The following is a 23,127-nucleotide window of genomic DNA, read 5'->3' on the forward strand; positions in this document are numbered from 1 at the left end:
GACTTTTACGGTGTCTAGAACAGATGAAGAAAAATAAGTAGTCTCTTCAATACAAAGTGTTTGGAAAAGTCAACCAATTCTTTTTGCATTTGAAGAGAAATTATCCAGATAACATTGAGAGCCTAGAGTGCTTCATGAAATTTATGGGGTAATGTGAGGGTATTTTAAGGATGAAAAGATAGGAGGTTGTAGGCATTTCTTTAATTTCTTTATTTGCTTACTTATTAATTAACAGGGAGAGAGAGAGGGAGAGATCTTCCACCTGCTGTTTCACTTCCCCAGATGGTGGCATCAGCCAGGGCTTAATCATGCCAAATCCAGGAGTCAGGAGCTTCTTCATGGTCTCCAGCCTGGGCAGCCAGGGCACAAGTACTTGGGTCATCTTCCACTGGTTTTGAAAGGCCATTAGCAAAGTGTTGGATTGGAAGTGCAGCAGCCAAGACTAAAATCAGTACTCATATAGGATGCTAGAGTCATAGTTGGCATTTTACCTGTTACACCACAACAGCAGCTGCTGTAGGTGTTTCTTTAAGAAAAAACTCCCAAGTTCTGGGTTTAGCTGTAGTGATCTTCTGCATAAATAGAAGGTTTACACAGCCAGTTTCTGCATAGCTTTATCTTGCAGGTGCATCACCATTCTACAGCAGTAATAAAAGCAACATGCTAGTATTTCTGTACCTCAAATGAAACCAGAGAAATTAGTGATTTTTCTGCCTGAAAACTTTCAGTTTAAAGCCAGGAAGAGTCACTGATTAAGACTTTGTGTGCATGGGGCTTCCACTTTAGTGTAGAGGATAAAGCCACCGCCTGCCTTGGCAGCATCATACGGACATGGGTTTGAGTCCCAGATGCTCCACTTCTGATCCATCTTTGATAATGCACCTGGGAAATGAGCAGAGGATGGCCCAAGTCCTGGGCTCCTGCAACCACTTGGGAGACCTGGAAGAAGCTCTTGGCTCTTGACTTGGGTGGGCCCGTCTCTGGCTGTTGCAGCAATTTGGGGAGTGAACCAGCAGATGGAAGATCTCTGTGTCTCTCCCTCTCTCTCTTTGTAAGGCTATCTTTCAAATAAATAAATAAATATTTAGCAAAAATAAAAAAAGACTTAGAATGAGGCCAGACATTGCATTCTAAGACATGTTGAGTTGGGAAGCAGTCCACACAGCAGACTCATAGAATGACAATCATTTTAAATAGCATATAGATGTAGCATTAGGTGTGAGAATATTAAGTATCATATCTAGTTCTCATCTCTTTTTCAAAATGGGAGGGCACTCTAGAGATTGTAGTTCTAGCAGAGTCTTTTTGTGCCAGTTACTACCATCATTCATTAAAAATCTTTATAACTTCTTTGCTTTATCTAATTTGCTTTAGAGTTCACACCAGTGACTCACTACATCTTGACTTTTGTTTCTTCCTTATGATGAAGATCTAGTTCTGAAATCACAGCTGATCAATCATGTTCCATCTGTCTCTTGTTGCAAAGTTGTATTTGACCTGGTTTTTCATGCAGACCCATGTCAAGATAGAAACATTTGATGAGAAGAAGTCAGTGTAAATATGTTTTTAGTCACATTTGATTAACAAGGAAGATTTAGGAGTGGTCATCAGGCTAACTTTATCTGTAGTCCATTGCTAAACTTAGATCTATCTGTTCTGTATACAGAAGTCGTTGCCCTGAAGTACCGAGCCAGGATTATTTTGCTGGGAATTGTACTTCTGCAGAAGTATGCCATTCAATAGGCCTAAAGTTCAAAATAAAAGTGTTTAACAAAACCAACAAGATGATAACAAATTGAGTTACATCTATGCATATAAGCTATATAGAAGTTATATGTGAAAACAATGAACAAGGTTACAAGCGAATAGCAGAATACCATAATTAACATCATATAAGTACACAGGAAATGCTTATTAACCTCAGTGAAAGTTTTCAGGCCCATGAACATGGGCTGGTATTGTGGCCCAGTGGTTCAGCTGCCATCTTTGATGCCTACATCCCATACGAGTGCCAATTTGAGTCACTTCTTATTTGGCTCCATGCTAATGGATCTGGGAAAGCAGTAGAAGATGACATAAGTGCTTGGACCCCCGTCACCCATGGGGAAGACTCAGATGAAGTTCCTGATTCCTGACTTCAGCCTTGCCCCATTCCATATATTGTAACCACTTGTGGAGTATACCATGGATGGAAGACCTCTCTTTCTCTGTCTCTCCCTCTTTGTCTGTAATTCTGCCTTTCAAATAAATGAAAAACTAAATCTTTGAAATAAAACAAAAACAATGAACAGAGTTGTGATCTGAAAGAAGGAGTATTACAGTGTGCTAACTACTTACATTAAATATGTATAATGTCTGATCCAAAAATTCTGAAAGTTAAAAATTGAATCCAAGACAGGCTTATATTTTCTTTTTTACCAGCAATATCTGGTATTTTCAAGTTTTGGGGTTCACCAAGAAGTGAAAACTCTATTCACTAATTGCAAGGGTAGGAGTTCATGATGCCAGATAGTCTGTGCATAATTTTTGTATATGCTAACGTTTTCAAGGATATTGTGGTATGATGATAATAGATTCTTCTTTTTTAAAATTTATTCATTTTTACTTGAAAGCCAGAATTACAAAGAGGCAGAGGCAAGAGGGGAGAAAGATGTCTTCCATCTGCTTGTTCACTCTTCCAAATGGCCACAATGGCCAGAGCTGGGCTGATCTGAAGCCAGGAGCTTCTTCTGGTTCTCCCACACTGGTGCAGGGGCCCAAGGGCTTGAGCCATCTTCCATTGCTTTCCCAGGCCATAGCAGAGAGCCAGATCAGAAGTGGAGCAGTCGGGACCTGAATCATTGCCCATATGGGATGCCAGCACTGCAGGTAGCGACTTTGCTTGCTATGCCACAGTGCCGGCCCTGATAATGGATTCTTACTGAGCTCATACAATAACGTTGCCACAAGAAACCAAAAAAGTTTTGCATTTTAGAGGAATTAAGTAGGTGGAAAGGTAAACATTTCCATCTATTTATAAAACTATACTAAAGTATAGTAACCAATAGAAATTGTAGAAATCTTCCTGAATCTAGATGAAACACTGAAATGCAGAACCAAAAACATTTAAATAAAAGCATAGAAATCCATAAATATGATTAATTCAATCTCATGTAACTAATTCTGTGTATTTGAAAGACAGTTACAGAGAGAGACAGAGACACAGAGAGAGAGAGCACTTGCATTTGCTGGTTCACTCCCCAAGTGGCTGAAACAGTTGGAGCTGAGCTGATCTGAAGCTAGGATCCAGGAACTTCTTCTGGGTCTCCCATGTGGATGTAGAGGCCCGAGGACCTGAGCCATCCTCTGTTGCTTTCTCAGGAACATGAATAGGGAGCTGGATCAACAGTGGAGCTCCCAGGACTCAAACTGGTGCCCATATGGAATGCTGGAGTGTCAAGCCAGGGCTTTAACCCACTGTGCCACAGCACTGGCCCCTCTACTAGCAGTTTAATGGGATATTTAGTTTTTTTCTTTCCCGCAGCATTCTGGAAATTAGTGTCTAAAGTAGCCTAAGATCTGTATTTAAGAATATTTTCTGCTAAACTGATTTCAAGTGTTTTTAGAAAATACAAAATTATCCATTGACATATCCAAGGGTCCAGCTAGAAATCTCAAGGTCAAAATGCTTAGAACCTTGATCCTGAGAAATCCTATCAAGAATGCAAAAAGGGCTTCACATGTTTGGTCAAAACTTCTCTTGTCATGAGCTGTACCAAATCCTCTCTGGATTTGGGGGACCAAAAATTGGGAATTTCTTACACCCAGGGGGCTGAAGCTCATGGCTCTAAGGCAATCACCATGTTAAAAAATGACTATTTGACTCCTCAGGTACCCTAGTCTCTACTGTGGACCACATATTGATTGTCAGAGTGCTTTGCTTGCACACTAGAGTTTCTCACCTGATTTCACTCAGATTTAAAAGCTGTAGGAAATCATGGGAGTAGCCATTAGGAGCTTAGGTCTCCAGACATCACAAGTCACTGGGTTCCACATTCCCCTTCCTTCCCACAACTAAGTTCAGCTAAGTCAAAGGAAAAGGGTAGCTCTTTGTATTTCCTTTCTGAAAACATCAATGCTGAAAACATTTAAGTGAAGTCTTCTCTAGAAATTTCACTTGGTTAATGTTCTGTCTGTGGTGCTGGCATCCCCTATGGGCACCAGGTTCTAGTCCCAGCTGCTCCCCTCCCAGTCCAGCTCTGCTGTGGCCCAGGAGGGCAGTGGAGGATGACCCAAGTGGTTGGGCCCCTGAACCTGCATGGGAGACCAGGAAGAAGCACCTGGCTCCTGGCTGCAGATTGGTGCAGCTCCAGCCATTGTGGCCATTTGGAGAGTGAACCAACAGAAGGAACACCTTTCTCTCTGTCTCTCTCTCTCTCTCTCTCTCTCTCACTGTCTGTAACTCTACCTGTCAAATAACAAAGAAAAGAAAAGAAAAGAAAAGAAAAGAAAAGAAAAGAAAAGAAATTTCAAGTTGGAGAGAACATTTATCCAAGGTCTATGATCTAGATAGCTGATTATTTTTAGCATCTTTGAGCAAGAATTGTTAATGAGCTTTTCATCACCAAAGTGTTCCAAGTTTCAGTGAAGCACCACAGAATTCAAAGGAAATCTCATCAATCTCTTCCTAGCAGTTTATTTCCTGACAGTCACCTCCCAATAAAAGCAGCCAAAAGAACTTCTAAGACCACAGACACACATTAATGGAGCCACATGCCAAGTCCATGTCTATAAATTAGCTTTCAAATGGTCGGGGATTGGGGTAGTAATCTTAAATCTCCATGCACAAGTCCACAAAACAAGACAAGCTGTGTGCCAAGAAAGAGGAGACAGAGCATGGAGCCACAGGCAGACCAGGTTTATTCAGAAGGTTGATTCACTCCAAGGTGAATGCATGGCAGAGAGTTCCCAGCAAACACAGCAAAGAGAGAACCCCCTGTCTTACAGACTGGTGCTTTATATAGCACAAAGTGGTGGGAAGGAGCTTGGAGGTCTGAGCTAAAGCAGGGCTGCTGAGATAGAGAAGAGCTTGGGCTAGATTTAAAGGTCCTTTGAAGTCACAGTGTGAGCTGGGAGGGGTTTGGGCTGAGGCTGGGCTCTGAGGCTGAGCACTGAGATAGAGGGAGACAGCTTGGGAGGAGTGGGGGAGATCTCAGGCTGATAGCAGAGTTTTCACATAGTGTTGTGTCCAAAAGTTGAGGCAGAGCAAGGCTGGTCAAGGCGGGGTTGGGGGGAGAGGCTGTATTAGCAAGTCAGAGAAACAGGGGACTGCTTGTTGTGTAGGTGAAAGATCAACATGGACATAAGGATTTTTGTCCTTTCTCCATCACTGTGTTTGACAAAGTCAGAATAAAGCAGACTTTGGTGGGAAATTTCTGATATAAATTCTATAATAAAATTTAGCCAATCACAATCTTTTGCAGTTCGGATAGATTTCTGTGGGTGATCCCATGGGACTGCCTGCCCTGCCCATGCAGGAGGTTGAGAGTGTATGGTGTGCTATGCCTCCCAGGAGGGACCCCACAGCCTGGCTGCTGGCAAGTGGCAGGAGCTCCAGGCCCATTTCCTCCATCCCCTCTTCCTGTTGGAAGCCTTGTGGCTATGCTTTTGTGGTTCATAAACAGAGAGCTGATAAGCAACTCCCAGACATGGGCTGGTTGCACAAAGGAGCCCAGGGGCCTATGTGTGCTAAGTGACCTAGAAGTCAATTAGTTGGAGGTCTTTTGGCATCTTGCCCCTTCTGCTCTATAGACTTGCTGTTGCCACCCAAGGTTTTTTCTTCCCCTCTTCCCCTATAAATTCTGAGCCTGATTGCTAAAAAACAGACAGGCTCATCAGGCCTGTCTCCAGTGTTTCTTGTGGAGAGATGCTGTTGCTCTTCCATCTGGACAGCTGAGGGTCTCACGCAAAGAGACCACAGATGCTAGTCTTTAGATAATGGGATTCATGTTTGGCTGCCTTTCAGCTGGGAACCTGAGGAAATGTCTAGCAAGGGTGAATGCCATAGGAGTTGTCAGAGACCTAGTTGAGAAAATGATGTGCATCACCAATGGCAAAATCCAGCTCTAATGACAGAACTCCCAATCCCAATATGGAGCCACACATTTAGCATCTTTCAAGTCAGCAAGGAGTACTTACATTTTGCAAGAACTCTCAGTCAAGTCTCAAGCTATGTGCATGCCTATATTTGTTTTAAGCAAATATCATTTGTTCGGCCATGTGTAGGAAAGATAAGCAGAATATTAGCCACATTAGGCCCTTTATTCACAAGTTCCAACATCGTTACTGGCACCAATTCAGATTTAAGAGGAAGGCAATTGCTAACCTTGGGTGTGCATCTTGGGGAAGGGGCAAAGGAGATGCTGTGTTTCCTGTCTTTGCTCATTTTCTAGCCTGCAAACCTTTCTTCTTCTCTAGTAGCCCCAGGCAAGAAATCAGCCTGCTTCACTTGCTCATAGGTTCTTCTTGAAAATCCCATGGCGCGGGCGGTGCCATAGCTCACTAGGCTAATCCTCCGCCTTGTGGCGCTGGCACACTGGATTCTAGTCCCGGTCTGGGCACCGGATTCTGTCCCGGTTGCCCCTCTTCCAGGCCAGCTCTCTGCTGTGGCCAGGGAGTGCAGTGGAGGATGGCCTAAGTGCTTGGGCCCTGCACCCCATGGGAGACCAGGAGAAGCACCTGGCTCCTGCCATCGGATCAGCGTGGTGTGCCGGCCACAGCGCGCTGGCCGCGGTGGCCATTGGAGGGTGAATCAACAGCAAAAGGAAGACCTTTCTCTCTGTCTCTCTCTCACTGCCCACTCTGCCTGTCAAAAAAAGAAAGAAAGAAAGAAAGAAAGAAAGAAAGAAAGAAAGAAAGAAAGAAAGAAAGAAAGAAAGAAAGAAAGAAAGAAAAGAAAATCCCATTGCCCACTATCCCTCTGTCTGACCCTCATTCATATCAGGCAAGTGAGTAAACACATGGGACAGCACCCAACATTGCACATCAAGTTGTCATTATGACCCATAACCTGCATACATTAACCAGAATCTCATCTGGTGGTCTCTCAATATCACCCACCCAGCTTGTTGTACTCAATTCAGGCTCCTCTAAGTTCAGAGCAGCATAAGGGGATGGACATGTAGTCAGGAGTCCACCCTGCCTTGCAGGGCTACCCCTGCCACATCACCTTCTGAAAATATTGTTGCTATGGCAACTTTCCAACCTTGAGGCCAGTGCTGCATACTTCCTCTGCCTGTAGGTCTACACACATCCCTTGGCCTCATCAGGCACTCCAGGAGCAGACTTGCTCCATGCATACTGCAATGCTGGCCAGAGGCAGGATTAGCTCAAACCACTGCCACCAGTCATCCCTGATGTGTCAACAGCTGCAGCCAGTACCACGAGGCCACAGCTCACAGCACATCTGTGACCATCCTACTCTGTGGGCAGATGTGTGATGTGGCAAGCCTCTGTGTCTTTTGCTGGATCCTTTAACCAATGGGCTCTAGAGGAGCAGGGCCTTTCCTCCCCAAATGTTTTCTACACTGTCAAGACAGTGCCTGCCCAACTCTGGTCTTAGGGGATTTGTCATTGTTCCAGGAGCATGTACTCAGGGGTGGATGGCTGGGCACTTCTGAAGTGTGAACAGGATTTTCTGTGTTTTGTTTTGTTTTCTTTCTTTCTTTCTTTCTTTTTTTTTTTTTTTTTTTTTTTTTTTTGCTTTGTAAGGAGGACTCTATGGTTGAACATGACCAAAGTCCCCTGCCTCAGTTTTCTCACCTTCAAGTACACCCATAAGGTGAGAATAGATTCATGAGTCTTCCATTTGCATGATACCTCAAGATTCTGTTCATTCAGCCATTCACATTCACATGTGCCCGGTGATGTGGGGCTATCGGAGGTCTGGTGGCTTGAGAGGTTTATGCTAAGAAGACAAGGTCAGGAATGAGCCTTCCTATGAAAGAGGGAATCTCAGGGTTAAAAAGATTCTGGCTTCAAATGTGGGGAGCTCCCACAGTCCCCTCAGCCAAGGCCAGAGATGATTTTCTCTTTCTTGGTTATGCCTCTCTGCCAAGACATGGGCACTAGGATAGAAGTTGGGAGATCCCAGCCTAGTCCAAGTTGATGATTGGTTTGACAGCCTGCCAGTCAAGATCCATGTGCTGATCCCAGCTTTAGTTACCAAGCTTCTACCTACCATCTGCCTATTTTCATTTCATACAACGGTGTCATTTCTGGGCTCTGCTACCTCTGAGATCTGACTCTTTTTTAAAAAAAGATATATTTATTTATTTGAAAGTCAGAGTTACACAGAGATAGAAGGAGAGGCAGAGAGAGAAGAGGTCTTCCATACACTGGTTCACTTCACAGTTGGTGGCTGGAATAGCTGGAGCTGCACTGCTCAGAACCCAGGAGCCAGGAGATTCCTCCAGGTCTTCCCATGAGGGTGCAGGGGCCCAAGGGCTTGTGCCATCTGCTTTCCCAGTCCACCGCAGAGTTCTGGATCAGAAGTGGAGCAGCTGGGAATTGAACCAGTGCCCATATGGGATGCTGGCACTGTTGGGGGTAGCTTTACCCTCTACACCACAATGCCAGCCTGAGATCTGACCTTAACCTGGTGGGTTCCTACCTGATGGGCATGGCATCCACAAATGATGTAGGTGATTGTATTCTGCACCCACAACTTTTGTCACATTGTTTTTAATTATCTATGTCCTTGTCATTTGTCCACCAGGACTGAAATCACCTTTACGGTAATCATGATATTCACAGTATTCGTATTGCATCAATCATACCCAGGAGAGTACCAGGCATAATGCAGACAAGTCACCCCTGTCTCCCTTCCTCCTTTGCTCCTCGTTCCCACAGTGCTAGGGGCTCTTGCTCTTCTCCTCCTCCACCCCTCCCTCTGCACAGCTACCACCACCATGAGACCCACACACCATGCTCCTCTACTCCCTCTGACCCCATACACTCTCCAGTTCCAGTGGATCCTAACAGGATGACATATCAAGTGTGGAGGTTTAGTTGTACTCATGAAGCGAAGCTACAGAGCTCCACTATCACTAAGTGAATTGTGGATGTTGGCCTTGAAAGCTCCGATTCTTGTGCTCAGCTCTATGGTCCTATGACAACTGAGGACATCGCAGGAATTAAGGAGATGCCTGCCTGCATATCCCATTCAGTTAGGGGCCACAGAGCTCTGCAGCATTGTTGTTGGAGCCCTTTCCATTTATTCACTGCTCAAACCTATTGCTTTCTTTTCTGCTTTGTGTCCATCCACTCATATCAGAATAGCCAGGACAGTGAGTTTTTATGAGTCATGATATGGAGAGCCAGTGGCTAGACACCTTACTTGGACTTTACAATGTGCATTTTGGCTATTCCAGGAAATTGTTTTTTTAAAGATTTATTTATTTATTTGAAATAGTTACACAGAGAGAGAAGAAGAGGAAGAGAGGGAAAGGTCCTCCATCCGTTGGTTCATTCCCAATTGGCTGCTATGGTCGGAGCTGTGTCAATCTGAAGCCAGGAGCCAGGAGCCTCTTCCAGGTTTCCCACATGGGTGCAGGGGCCCAAGGCCTTGGGTCATCTTCTACTGCTTTCCCAGGCCATAGCAGAGAGCTGGATCAGAAGTGGAGCAGCCAGGACTTGAACCGATGCCCATATGGGATGCCACACTGCAGGTGGCAGCTTTACCCACAATGCCATAGTGCTGGCCCCTCCCCAAGGAATTTTTTTTACTTCTTTCCTGCTTAATTGTGCTTTAGTTACCTAAGGTTGATGAATCTATAAATTGTGAATTAGTGAGGTATTCCAAATTTAGCTTTGAAATATATGATTTTGTGGGTTTTTTAACTTAACTTTTTTTTATAAATTTTTTTTTTGACAGGCAGAGTGGACAGTGAGAGAGAGAGATAGAGAGAAAGGTCTTCCTTTTACCATTGGTTAAACCCTCCCATGGCCGCGGAGGCCAGCGTGCTTCGGCCGGCGCAACGCACTGATCCGAAGGCAGGAGCCAGGTGCTTCTCATGGTCTCCCATGGGTTGCAGGGCCCAAGCACTTGGGCCATCCTCCACTGCACTCCCAGGCCACAGCAGAGAGCTGGCCTGGAAGAGGGGCAACCAGGACAGAATCTGGCGCCGTGACCGGGACTAGAATCCGATGTGCCGGCGCCACAAGTTGGAGGATTAGCCTATTGAGCCACGGTGCTGGCCTTTTTATAAATATTGAGCATTACTACTCCTTTTTAAAAATATTTATTAGCTTATTTATTTCAAAATCAGAGTTACACAGAGAGAGGGGAGGCAGAGAGAGAGAGAGAGAGAGAGAGAGAGAGAGGTCTTTTATCTGATGGTTCACTCTCCAATTGGCCACAATGGCCAGAAGTGTGCTGATTCAAAGCCAGCAGCCAGGAGCTTCCTCCAGGTCTCCCATGTGGGTGCAGGGGACCAAGTATCCTCTACTGCTTTCCCAGGCCATAGCAGAGAGCTGGATTGAAAGTGGAGCAGCCAGGTCTTGAACAGGGGCCCATATGGGATGCCGGTACTTCAGGCCTGGGTGTTAACCTGCTGCACCACAGCGTCAGCCCCTGAATTTTACTTTTTTATTTAGACCTTTCTTATAGAAATGGATTATGTCTTTTAGTTTCTAAGTAGCTGCATCATAATGAGGACCATTGTAGATTGTAGCAGTGAAAAATATTTGGCTTGATGATCAACATAAGGCTTATAGATAGTAGCTACCCATGAGATTGTGTCTTGGATTTAGGGGAAGTTTATGTCAGTTGGAGGTAGCCTTTAATTACTGATGAACATGAATGTACTGAGAACTCCTTATCCATTAAATAATAAAATCCAAATGAAGATTTACACACGAGTTCCCTCCTGCCTTCATCTACCATTGAAATCCTGTTGTTTCTGCCTTTTGGATCTCCCTGTAATCTGTTGCCTCTTCTTCATTCCCACTACCACCATACCTTGGTTCAGGTCCTACTAAATTACCTTTGATATACTTTTTAATTGACCTCTTTGCTTTTTGTTTTTCTTACCTTTGTGTAAAGCCTCTTAGTTCATCCAAACATTTTTCTGATTGCTCAGGTTCTCTTACTCCAATAACTAGGAAAATCATGTGGCTGGTAGTTCTTTCAACACACCACACAAAAGAATGCTCAGTAAATGCTTACTAAATAATGAATGGAATGCCTTACAAAGCTAGGGTGAACATTTAACCTGCTTGGTCCTCGATGGTTTCTGTTTATACATTTCAACCCTGTGTCATTATGAATATGTCTCTTTTATTATCAAAGTTGTCTCTGAGCAACAAATTATACATTCATCTAATTGTGTGTGTTATCAAATAGATATCTATTTCATTATCTCTTCAACTAGGTAGTTATTGGGGATCAGAAATTGTATTTTTTTAATTTTTATAGCCTCATTTATTCATTCAACTAAAAGAATGACTCTATCAAGATGCTGAGTTTCAATGTCAAAGCAAACATGTTTCTTGCCCTCCTGAATTTTCAATCTGCAAGAAAAAGCAGTCTACACAAAGAATATCACCTGACATAATAAACATTAGTGTGAAATGAATGGATACATTTAAGCATTCCTAATCCAGCAATTCTAATCCCATGAATTATAATTGACAGAAGTAATCACAAACAGAACTCCATGTCATCCTGCTTCCATTTACATTTCTACTTAAAATCTTAAAATTCAAACACCACAAATATACCTAAGAATGCATAATATTTATATGCTATCTTGATATTAAGCATGAGAAAAATAACCATACAGCAATAGCAATTTTGAACCTCCTTTCTTTTTTAGATAAGTTATAATCCTATGTGTTTCTCTACAGTGAAGATTAGGATTGTAGATACTCTTCCTCTCCCTCACTTTTTATTTTAGAAATGAGAAATCTGGGGTTTTAGAAACTGAGCTCCAAGATAAAAGAAATATTTCTTGTTTTAAAAGAAGATTTTTTTTTATTTGAAAGGCAGAGTTACAGAGAGGCAGAGGCAGAGAGAGAGAGAGAGAGCGAGAGAGAGAGAAGTCTTCCATGCACTGGTTCACTCCCCAAATGGCTGCAATAGCCATAGTTAAGCTGATCCAAAGCCAGGAGCCAGGAAATTCTGGGTCTCTGATGTGGATGCGGGGTCCCAGGCATTCGGGCCATCTTCTGCTGCTTTCCCAGGCTACAGCAGAAAGCTGTATTGGAAGCGGAGCAGCAGGGACTTGAACTAGCCCCCATATAGAATGTCGGTGCTGAAGGCAGAGGCTTAGCCCACTATGCCACAGTGCTGGTCCCGAAAGACTTCTTAAACCAATATTTCATGTTGGTTGGTCTTTAACCTAGACTTTTTTACCATACTTCCATGGGCAAATTCAATTCTAATCTCTTTCCACCTCAGCTTTCTCTTTGTAAATTGAGAATATGGTCTCCAGAATTAACCTAAGGTATAATTGATACAAAGTAAGGCATTTACTCTGTTAATCTGGCCCCTAGAAGATACTTGACAATGTTAGCCCTGAATCCAGTTCTTTTTTCTTTCTTTTTTTTTTTGTACTTGGTGAATTAGAGGGTGGTGTAAAATGCTTTGAAAAGAACCACAAATAAAAGACACAAGTAAAAATCGTATTCTCAAATCTAGATGTTAAACTGTGCCGTGTACACCTGTGCTGAGAGTTACATTGAAATCCTTGTCATTCGTTACTTGAGAGAAGCTGTCCAGGAATAAAGCAGCAGGGGATTTTCCTGAGGGAAACAGCGTGTGTGAGGGAACCGGGATTTGGGCTCAGCAGCAGTGGCTGTCACTTCTTAAGATTTTGTTCAAGAAAGGAAGAACAGCAGCTGACCCTTAAGATCTGGGGTGGGAAGGAAGGGAAGGAGGGCTGTAAACAAAAGCAAACGCTCTCTGGTTCCCAGCCTGTCTCCACCCACCCCACACTGAAGCCCTAGGAGAGGGCCAGTAAGTCTATCTAGGAAATGCCCTGGCCTGGACTCCATTTCCCAGAGTCACCCGGTGCTCTAACGTTTCCTGCTCTGAACGCCTGTGCGTGTGCATGTGGGAGAACGTGCGCATGCGTGCCTTTCCCTGTGGCTCGGGGCTGGGAACAGAAGTTCATTTACTGATCAGAGAGGGCCCTGAGAGGCCGCGCTGCTCCTTCTCCCACATTCACTGGGGAGACTTGCTTTGCAAGTGCAATTGCAGGCGGTTCGGGAGCACACACCCCAGACCTGCCGCCCGCTGCTTCTGTGCCTCTGCATCTGCCACCGTGGGCCCCAAGTTCCAGCGACTTCTCCTGTCCCACACTCTCCGCTTTGCTCCCCGTGTGTCCTGAAGGAAGGGGATGTGCTCCCGAGAGTTTCCACAGCAAGTATGGAGAACAGGAGGGGCACAGATGTGTGTGGGAGAGGGGAGGGTGCGATGGCGGGTGGCGGCTCCCAGACCTCGATCACTTGCTTCTCCCACCGCCACTTCCCAGTCTCCCGATGCTCGGCCAGTCCCACGGGCTGCCTCGCTCAAATTCTCCTTAAAGTACACTGGATGAGGAACGGCACCAGCAGGGCAGTTGAGAGCACGCTGAAGGAAGGAGTCCCATTCCCTAGATTTAAATAAGCCCAGTTCTCACTTGGGTGGGTCAGAGAATGCCTTGTGGCTGGCCTCCGGCTATATCCCCTGGTAGTTCCAGCTGGGCCGGGCTCGGCGGCCCTGAGCCAGAGCCTGAGGCAGTGGAGAGGTGGAGATGGAAGATCAGAGTAGGTTCTGGCTCCTGGCCCCCATGCTGGACCCCGCGGGCACATTTTCAGCTGGGGCGCTGTGTGTTTGGCTGACTTTCCCAGCAGCACGTGAAGCTTGTGCAGTAGCTTTGTGGATTGATCGCTCCTCCGTGTTTAATTAACAGACTCTCTTTCAATCTGGAGCTTGAGGCCATGGAAATGTAGCTGATTTATTTTCCTGTGTTTCGATTTCTGTCTTCAACCCTTCTTTCTTCTCATGTTATTAGGGATGTCAACTTTTATTACCTGCTGCTAATCCCTTTGCAAAGTGAGAAGTGAACTGAAATTAATGCAAGTCTACCGTGTGAGTTAATAATGAGCTACTTCAATCTGCATTTTCATAGTGGAGAGCTACGAAAACATAAATACAGAAAAGTATCAATTTTTCTTCTCTAGTTCTTTACAGTCACTCAATGCTTCACCAAGCTGATTATCTTACAGTCCATATGGTTTTAATTAAGGGGGCCAGTTACTTTTTTTTTTAATTTGACACGCAGAATTAGAGAGGAAGGTATTCCTTCCGATAGTCACCCCCCAAATGGCCACTATGGCTGGCGCACTGTGCTGATCCGAAGCCAGGAGCCAGGTGCTTCCTCCTGGTCTCCCACGTAGGTGCAGGGGCTGAAGCACTTGGGCCACAGTAGAGAACTGGACTGGAAGAGGAGCAAATGGGACAGAATCCAGTGTGCATATGGGATGCCAGCACTGCAGGCAGAGGATTAACCAAGTGAGCCACGGCGCTGGCCAGTTACTTTAAAAAAAAATTATTTATTTATTTTAAAGGCAGAGTTACAGAGAGGCAAAGAAACACACACACACACAGAGAAAGAGAGAGAGAGAGTGAGCTCCCATCTGCTGGTTTACTCCCCAGATGGTCACAATGGCCAGAACTGCATGGATCTGAAGCTAGAAGCCAGAACCTTCTTCCAGGTCTCTCACACAGGTACAGGGGACTTAGCACATGGGCCATCTTCCACTGCTTTCCCAGGCCATAGCAGAGAGCTGGATCAGAAGTGGAGCAGCCAGGTCTTGAACCAGCACCCATATGGTTTTACCCGCTCAGCCACAACACCAGCTTCAAGTTACTTTTCTTATTCTGGGTTCTGTGTTTAACCCCATGACATTTTCAACACGGGAGGATATTAGTGATAGATTTTCAAAATGACTGGTTTGTGGACGCCTTTGTACAAGGTGTTAATGTGAAGATGGGTAAGGAAGAAAAGAGAAAATGTGCCCCTCTCCCCCACAGAGATGCCCACACAGTACGGTAAAAGATGTGGCTTTGGGCTGGCACTGTGGCTCAGTAGGTTAATCCTCTGCCTGTGGTGCCAGCATCCCATATGGGAACCAGTTCGAGTCCCAGCTGCTCCTCTGATCCAGCTCTCTGCTATGGCCTGGGAAGGCAGTAGGAGATGGCCCAAGTGCTTGGGCCTCTGCACCCATGTGGGAGACCCAGAAGAAGCTCCTGGCTCCTGGCTTTAGAACAGTGCAGCTCTTCTGGCCATTTTGACCAACTGGGGAGTGAACCAGCAGAAGGAAGACCTTTCTGTCTGTCTATCCATCTCACTATCTGTAATTCTACCTCTCAAATAAATAAATAAAACATCTTTTAAAAAAAGAGAGATGTGGCCCTGAAAACTATTGCTACAGACTAACTTTCAGTGTAATGAAGTTTTCACTTGATTAACTGAGTGATTCATAGATTCTGTTAGAGTCTTGTTGTCACCAGATTACTAATCTGTGAAACTCATTTAGCATAGTAAGGTTACCTAGGAAGTAAGAATAGAAAGGGAATCCTGGATAGAGGTTGCTAGGGTGACAGCATTCTTCCTCTCAAACCCAGTGTGTTTTGACCTTTTCTCGCATGTACTCCCTATCACAGTGCTTGCGAGTGGACAAGCAGTGATGTGTTTCTGCTGAGAAGAGCTGCTTCACACCCAGGAAACAACTGTAAGACACTTTCTCAGCAACTATGTTGTGTGTACATTAATACGAACTTGAAAACAGCCAAGAACAGGATTGCTGGACTACTCAGGCTAACTCACTGTCCTTGGCACATCATTCCCTGCTCTGCAATAAGTTTCTGGCAAGTTCTTTAAAATTTTTAGGAGAGACATATTTCACATGAGAGACATAATCTGGTAATGCAGCAGTGATGTCTTTAAGAAAAGGTGCCATGTGAGGAAGCAGTCTGATGTGTCCATTCATCTTCCCATTAATAACTCTCATTGATGTCTACCACAGGGTGACAGAAGCAATCCTCCTTCTTTTTTTTTTTTTTTTTAACTTTTATTTAATGAATATAAATTTCCAAAGTACGATTTATGGATTACAATGGCTTCCCCCCCATACCGTCCCTCCCACCCACAACCCTCCCCTTTCCCACTCCCTCTCCCCTTCCATTCACATCAAGATTCATTTTTGATTATCTTAATATACAGAAGATCAGCTCAGTATACATTAAGTAAGGCAATCCTCCTTCTGAATTGCATCAAGCCAGGAGGATTCCTCTACAGTTTATCTGAGCTTTCCTTGTATGAGGGAATCACCAAAATACTACATTGTATAGGGTTTTTTTTAATGTATTTTATTTACTTGAAAGGCAGATTTACAGAGAGACACAGAGAGGTCTTCCATCCATTGGTTCACTCCTCAAATGGCCACAATGACTTGGGCTGGGCCAGGCTAAAACCAGAAGCTAGGAGCTTCTTCTGGTTCTCACACTTGATTTCAGGGGTCCAAACACTTGGGCCATTATCCTCTGCTTTCCCAGGTGAATTAGTAGGGAGCTATATTGGAAATGAAGCAGCCAGGTCTTGAACCAGTGCCCATGTGGGGTGCTGGCACTGCCAGGGTCTGCTTAACCTACTACACCAGTCCCATGTGCATGTTTCAAAGAGGGGGAGGGGTTAAATTTTTTCTAATATGACTCTCAAAATAAAGATTATAATGTGTAGTAGATGATGATTTTGGTTATATTTTGAATTTCATTAAATTTCTATATTTTTTAAGTTAATGAGTACTAGTAGTTATCTTATTTTTTTTAAAGATTTATTTATTTTACTTGAAAGTCAGAGTTACAGAGAGGAGAGGCAGAGAGAGATAAGTCTTCATATGCTGGTTCACTCCCCAATTGGCTACAGTGGTCGGAGCTGTGCCGATCCAAAGCCAGGAGCCAGGAGCTTCTTCTGTGTAGTAGTTATCTTATGCTATCCTTGCTTTGGATAAACAAACTCTCCCATCCCTCATTTAAAATGCTTTTTAAAATAGGTTTATTTTGAGGACTGGCACTGTGGCATGGCAGGTGAGGCTGCCACCTACAGTGCTGGCATCCCGTATGGGTGCTTGTTTGAGATCCAGCTTCCTGGCATGGCCTGGGAAAGCAGTGGAAGATGGCCCAAGTTCTTGGGTTCTGCACAGCTTGGGAGACCTGACAGAAACTTCTGGCTCCTGGCTTCAGACAGATCCAGCTCTGGCCATTGCAGCCATTTGGGGAGTGAATCAGTGCATGAAAGACCTCTCTCTGTGCCTCTGCCTCTCTGTAACTCTGCCTTTTAAATAAATAAATAAATATTTACATGCTACACCACTGTGCTGGCCCCAAGACCTAACAGGTTTTCTGGGTGCTTATCTTGGGGTTCACTTTGAGCACTAAGCACAGTTATTCTGTGTGACTGAATATTTCATGTTCCTTCTTATGGAAAAGTTTTTCTCATGATCTGAGTGATTGGCTACATCTGCCCATAGTGGAAACTAAAACTTAATTTGGCATTTGAACACCCAGAGTGCTGAGTCCTATAATCTTCTGAATTTAATCAAAAAATGTGTTTTGAAACATTTGGTCTGTGGGTAGGCAGGGCAGTTTTCCTGGATCCCTTGAAAATTGATGAGCTGATGGTGTGTTTCTACCCCACATTATATTCTGAAATTTACTTCCTTTTATTTTCCTAAAATTACTATATTTGTAATTTGCTCCCCCTTTCTGAAATGTTTGTGCTTCTGTCCTCCTTATAACCATGGACATAAGTAGCCCTTTTCCTTCTCTCTCTCTCTCTCTCTTTTTTTTTTTTTTAAACAGGCAGAGTGGACAGTGAGAAAGAGACAGAGAGAAAGGTCTTCCTTTGCCGTTGCTTCACCCTCCAGTGGCCACCATGGCCGGCACACCATGCTGATCCAAAGGCAGGAGGCAGTGCTTCTCCTGGTCTCCCATGGGGTGCAGGGCCCAAGCACCTGGGCCATCCTCCACTGCACTCCCGGACCATAGCAGAGGGCTGGCCTGGAAGAGGGGCAACTGGGACAGAATCCGGCACCCCGACCAGGACTAGAACCCGGTGTGCTGGAGCCACTAGGCAGAGGATTAGCCTATTGAGCCATGGCGCTGCTTCTTTTCCTTCTCTTTATGATGTTACAAGAGCAGTGGGATATTGCAGCTCTCTCCCCTGGCAGCACATCTTCCTCAGTACATCTCTTTGAATTAGACCCTGGGTTAACTTGGCTGCACAAAAGGCATATATCTAAACCCAGTGTACCTATTGAATGAAAGTCATCATAAAGTCAATATGCCTTGTAAACCTCTCATCTTTTGTTTTGAAATATGTTGTGAATGTGTCTTTTATGTCAGTGTCTGTAAGCTGGAGACTTCCCACTTAAGGCAGAAGGCTGCTGAGGGACAGCACAACTGTAGCTTTGCTCTGTTACTTTACTGTGGCTACTCTCTCACCCTCTCTCTTTATTTTATTATGATTTAAAAATTTTATTTTAAAGGCAGAGTTACAGAGAAAGAGGCAGAGACAGAAAGATGGGGATTTGCATCAGCTGGTTCACTCAAGAGACTGCAATGAATAATGCTGGCCCAGCCTGGAAGTCCAACCCAGTGTCCCACATTGGTGCAAGGACCCAAGTACTTGTGCCATCTGTTTCTGCTTCCCTAGTTGCATTAGCAGGGAGCTGGATCAGAAGTGGAACAGCTGTGACTCGGCTGGCATTGTGGCACAATGGGGAAAGCCACCATCTGCAATGCCAGCTTCCCAGATGAACAGCCATTCATGTCCCAGTTGCTCCACTTCTAATCTAGCTCCCTGCTGATGGTCTGAGAAAAGCAGCAGCAGATGACTCAAGTGTTGGGGCCATTGTAACCCATGTGGGAGACCCAGATGAAGTGCCTGGCTCCTGGTTTCTGTGTGCTTCAGCCCTGGCCATGGCAGCCATCTCAGATGGAAGATCTCTCTCTTTTTTAGCATTTATTTATTTATTTACAAGGCAGAGATAGAGAAAGGGAGAGAATGAGAAAGAGATTTTCCATCTGCTGGTCTACTTCCTAGATGGCTGCAATGGCCAAGACTGGGCCAGGCCCAAGCCAGGCACCAAGAGCTTCATCCAGGTCTCCCACTTGGGTGTCAAGGACCCAGGTATTGGGCCATCTTCTACTTTTCCAGGGCCACTAGCAGAGAACTGGATCAGAAGTGGAGCAGCCAGGACATGAACTGGTGCCTATACCAGATGCCAGCACTGCAGGCAGCAGCTTTACCTGCTAGTCCACAATGCCATCCCATCTGACTCTCCCTCCTCTCCATAACTCTGACATTTTTTTAAGATTTATTTTATTTATTTGACAGAGTTACTGATAGAGATAGAGACAGATAGAGAGGTCTTCAGTCTGCTGGTTCACTCCCCAAATGGCCACAGTGGCCAGATCTGAGCTGATCTGAAACCAGGAGCCAGTAGCTTCTTCGGATTTCCCATGTGGATATAGGGGACCAAGGGCTTGGGCCATACTGTGCCACTTTCCCAAGCACATTAGCAGGCAGCTGGATTGGAAGTGGAGCAGCCAAGACCTGAACCAGGGACCATATGGGATGCAGGCCAGTGTCTCAACCAGCTGTGCCACAGCACTGGCCCCCAAAACTCTGACTTTCAAATAAATAAATCTTTTTTAAAGGATGGACACACATATTGGATCCCAGCATTTTATTTGGTGGTGGTTTAATCCACTGTGCTACAAAGCCAGCCCTACCCTTTATCCTGGTGACTTGTGTGACAAGATCTGGGTAATACCTGCTGAACAACTGTTGGTATTATGTTAGACTCTTCTGTTTTATTTTGGTTCTCATTTGTTGAGTTTATTTTGACTGTCACTTTTGGGTAGCAAGCTGTGATGTCATCAGTGGCTAAAGCTGCTGTGTGTTAGGCTGGCACTGATTCTACCTTTCCATTTCTTCAAGTAGAAGTGGAAAATGAAATCCTCTCAAAACTAACATGCTACAAAGTAAAAACTGGAAATCAAACTTCCTTTCTTCCCACCTAACAGACCCAGCTCGTCTCTGTGTTTCTCATTTTAGCCCAAACCTACATTAGTTTCCTAGAGCAGAAGGAAGCTTATTTTTTAATGCAGAATTCATAGATGTGGTTGTCCATTCACCTCTGAGAATTGAAGCCATCACTCTGCTTTTTGACTGGTTTTCAGTCTGTGGTGGTGCCCTCTCTCACAGGAGGACAGATTCCTCACAGAATACACCTAGGAGGAGAAAACTTCAAGGAGTGGGTTTTGCAAAGTGAAATGGAATTCTGACCTGGACATCCTTGAGATCATGATCAGCAGAGTGGGGAAATTCTTGGCTATGTCCATTCACATCCTTTCCTTTTTGTTCATTGTATTCCTCCCTTACATAGTGCTTTGTGCTCTCCTTCTGTTGCACACACACAAGTCATGTCTGTGATTGAGGCTGTTTGTGGACCACTGCAGCATCTGGAGTTGCCTTTGTCTCCATCTCTAGCCAGAAACTCAGATGCAGAGTGAGGAGGGGACTGCCAGCCTGCCACACAGGGTTTGGGCCCCTTGCTCCTTTACTTTTTTTCAGTGCAAGAGCAGCCTTAAAGAGAGCCGCACTGGGTAGTATTATTTCTTTTGGATTTGAGTGCTTGGAGAGCAAAAGAAATACATATTTTTTTTCTTATAGAATGGATTGAGGAGGCACTACATAAAGTCAGCAGCAACTTTCTTGGCTCTTGTTACATGTCAAGATGAGTCAGAATATTTAGGGCCATTTGTTAAATTTTTTAAAAAATTAAAAATATTCATTTATTTGAAAGGCAGAGTTACAAAGAGAGAAAGAGAGATGTAAATCATTTATCCACTGTTTCACACCCCTAATGGCCACAGCACCTGGGGTTGGAACTGGATTAAAGTCAGGAGCCAGTATCTTCTTCCACATTTCCCATGTGGGAGTAGGAGCATAGGCACCAAACTTTGTAGCTTTCCTAGGCACATGAAAGAGCTGGATCAGAAGTAGAGCAGCTGGGACATGAATGGGTACCATTCTAGTCCCAGATTCTCCTCTTCTGATCCAGCTCTCTGCTATGACATGGGAAAGTAGTAGAAGATGGCTCAAGTGCTTAGGCCCCTGTACCCAAGGACGAACAGAGAAAAAGCTCCTGGCTCCTGGTTTTAGATCAGTGCAGCTCCATCAGTTATAGTCATTTGGGGAATGAACCAGCAGATGTAAGACTTTTATCTCTGTCTCTTCCTCTCACTGTCTATAATTCGACCTCTCAAATAAAGAAAATCTTAAAAAATAAGATGTAGAGAAGTACTGGAATTAAATGCAATAGTACACTCCTAAATATGCAGTTAGCATTAAATTTTTGTTGAGAAAGGGATGAGCTTGGCTTTATGTGTGTCTTGCTTAGAGCAGAATTTTTATGACTGAATTTGAGATAATTAAAAATCAGTTTCATAATTGACACATTGACCTTTTTTACTGCTGCAGCCTCCCCCTCACTCTGTATCCCTATGCAGATAGTCCACATGAAGGTACAGCAGAAAGAGAGGCCTGCATATCTGGAGTAATGCAAATATGCCCTTTGCTTAAACCAGGGGATTGATCGACTGGAGTTCTTTGAGATTCAGTTTGCATTTTTCTGTAGAGTAAAATATAGTGATTTGGGTAAAGTATCTTCTCTTCTAGTAGATGATTCCAATTGGCTTTCTTATCCATCTACCTGGCATCACAGGTGATTCCCGAGACAGGTGTTGGGCTCTATGGAAAAAAAAAAAAGTAGCCTTTTCAGAGTTGATGTATTTCTCCTGGAAAATTGGAGAAATATTTTGTAAGAAGCAGTTCATGGAGGAAGTGTACTTCCCTAGAAATGAGACAGAAGTGATTCCCTTTCCTTGCCCCTCCCTGAGCTAGTTCCTGAGGCTTATTGATCAGGCCAAGAATGCTAATATTTATAGGCCAATTAGGAATGATGCATGTTTGTCTTACACATGAGATGTCTACAGATCTGTTTCTCAAGGCCTTTAAGATAAAATAAGAAAACTTTGCAACAAAAGAGAAGGTTGGCATTGCCTGTTGCCTTGGTCTAGGATCTGTGCATCTATTACCCACTTAGTACTCTGACTCCTATTGTGCGCATCTCCTGATGGTTCTTTTTTGGCCATTCCTGTGTCCAGATTCCTTAATGGGTGACAATCTTTGGCCAGACTGCCAGTCTGATAACTCAGCCCAAATTGGAGTTGACTAGTTTGTGTAGCCACTTCAGGATTAAGGTGGTCCAAAACTGCCAGTGCCCAATGACTGGGCTGCCTTTATGCTCACTCAAGAGATAAGACTCTGGGCACAGGTCCCAAGTGGTTTTGCTTAGTCCTCTTCCCTAGATCTCCCTGGTGAGCAGGCTGATTCTCAGGTAGGCAGGGAACTTGTTGGCTCCAGATTTCTGTTTTGCACTCATCTGGAAAATATTTGAGTTTTCTCTTGGATCTCAAGAGTCCTGAGTAGGGAGTTTTATTTTGTATTGAGATGTGTCTTTATAAAGACAGGGGTCACTGAAGACTGTGTGTCCTCAGAATCAACTGAACTCACCCAGGCCTGCATGGAGTTCTGGGATCCTGGCTTCAGGCTAAACATTGCCTGCTGTTGTGAGCATTTGGGTGTGTACCAGAAAATGGAAGAAATCTCTCTCCCTCTCCATCTTCCCCTGCCTTTCAAATAAATGAAAAACAGATAAAAATTGGAAAAAGTGTGTTTTGCCTTGTGTCCTAAGGCAAAAGTAATTACTGTTGTTATAGGTAGAACTCATTTGTACACTTCACAAATACAAATCTCAGGTTAAAGGCTTGGTGGTCACTACTGGCTGGGCTGCCTACTCAGCTCCCATTCTGTAATGCATCCCCTTCCATCATCTGCAGTTCACTTTGGGTGCTCATAAAACACCAAACTGCCTCCTGACTTTACATCCCTACATTCTTTATACATAGCTGGGCCACAATCTCATTTTCTTTAGCAGCATGCTAATTTTTATGAGTGCTTCATAGGCAAA

General features: G+C 44.3%; 1 protein-coding gene across 6 annotated transcripts in view; it reads left to right on the forward strand.

Moving 5' to 3' along the window:
* The window catches only part of LOC103345782 (uncharacterized), a 145,186-nt gene that overhangs the window by 93,868 nt on the left and 28,191 nt on the right, over nucleotides 1-23,127 (forward strand). Inside the window, exons 1-3 of one of the 6 annotated variants that reach the window (XM_089320885.1) lie at nucleotides 12,888-13,406; nucleotides 14,037-14,113; nucleotides 15,692-15,759. The exons of 2 other annotated variants lie outside the window; for them this stretch is intronic. Coding sequence is in view for 2 of the 4 variants with exons in the window: in XM_070067885.2 (XP_069923986.1) it covers nucleotides 13,380-13,406 (27 nt within the window). In the remaining 2 variants the exon portion in view is untranslated. Of the gene's footprint in view, nucleotides 1-12,887; nucleotides 13,407-14,036; nucleotides 14,114-15,691; nucleotides 15,760-23,127 lie in introns of those variants that run through there. 3 more of the 6 variants (XM_070067888.2, XM_089320886.1, XM_070067885.2) reach the window with 3 other exon arrangements.

The sequence above is a fragment of the Oryctolagus cuniculus genome, chromosome 19 (genome assembly GCF_051225735.1).
Source record: "Oryctolagus cuniculus isolate XC-2025 breed Fujian yellow rabbit chromosome 19, ASM5122573v1, whole genome shotgun sequence".
Taxonomy (NCBI): Eukaryota; Metazoa; Chordata; class Mammalia; order Lagomorpha; family Leporidae; genus Oryctolagus; species Oryctolagus cuniculus.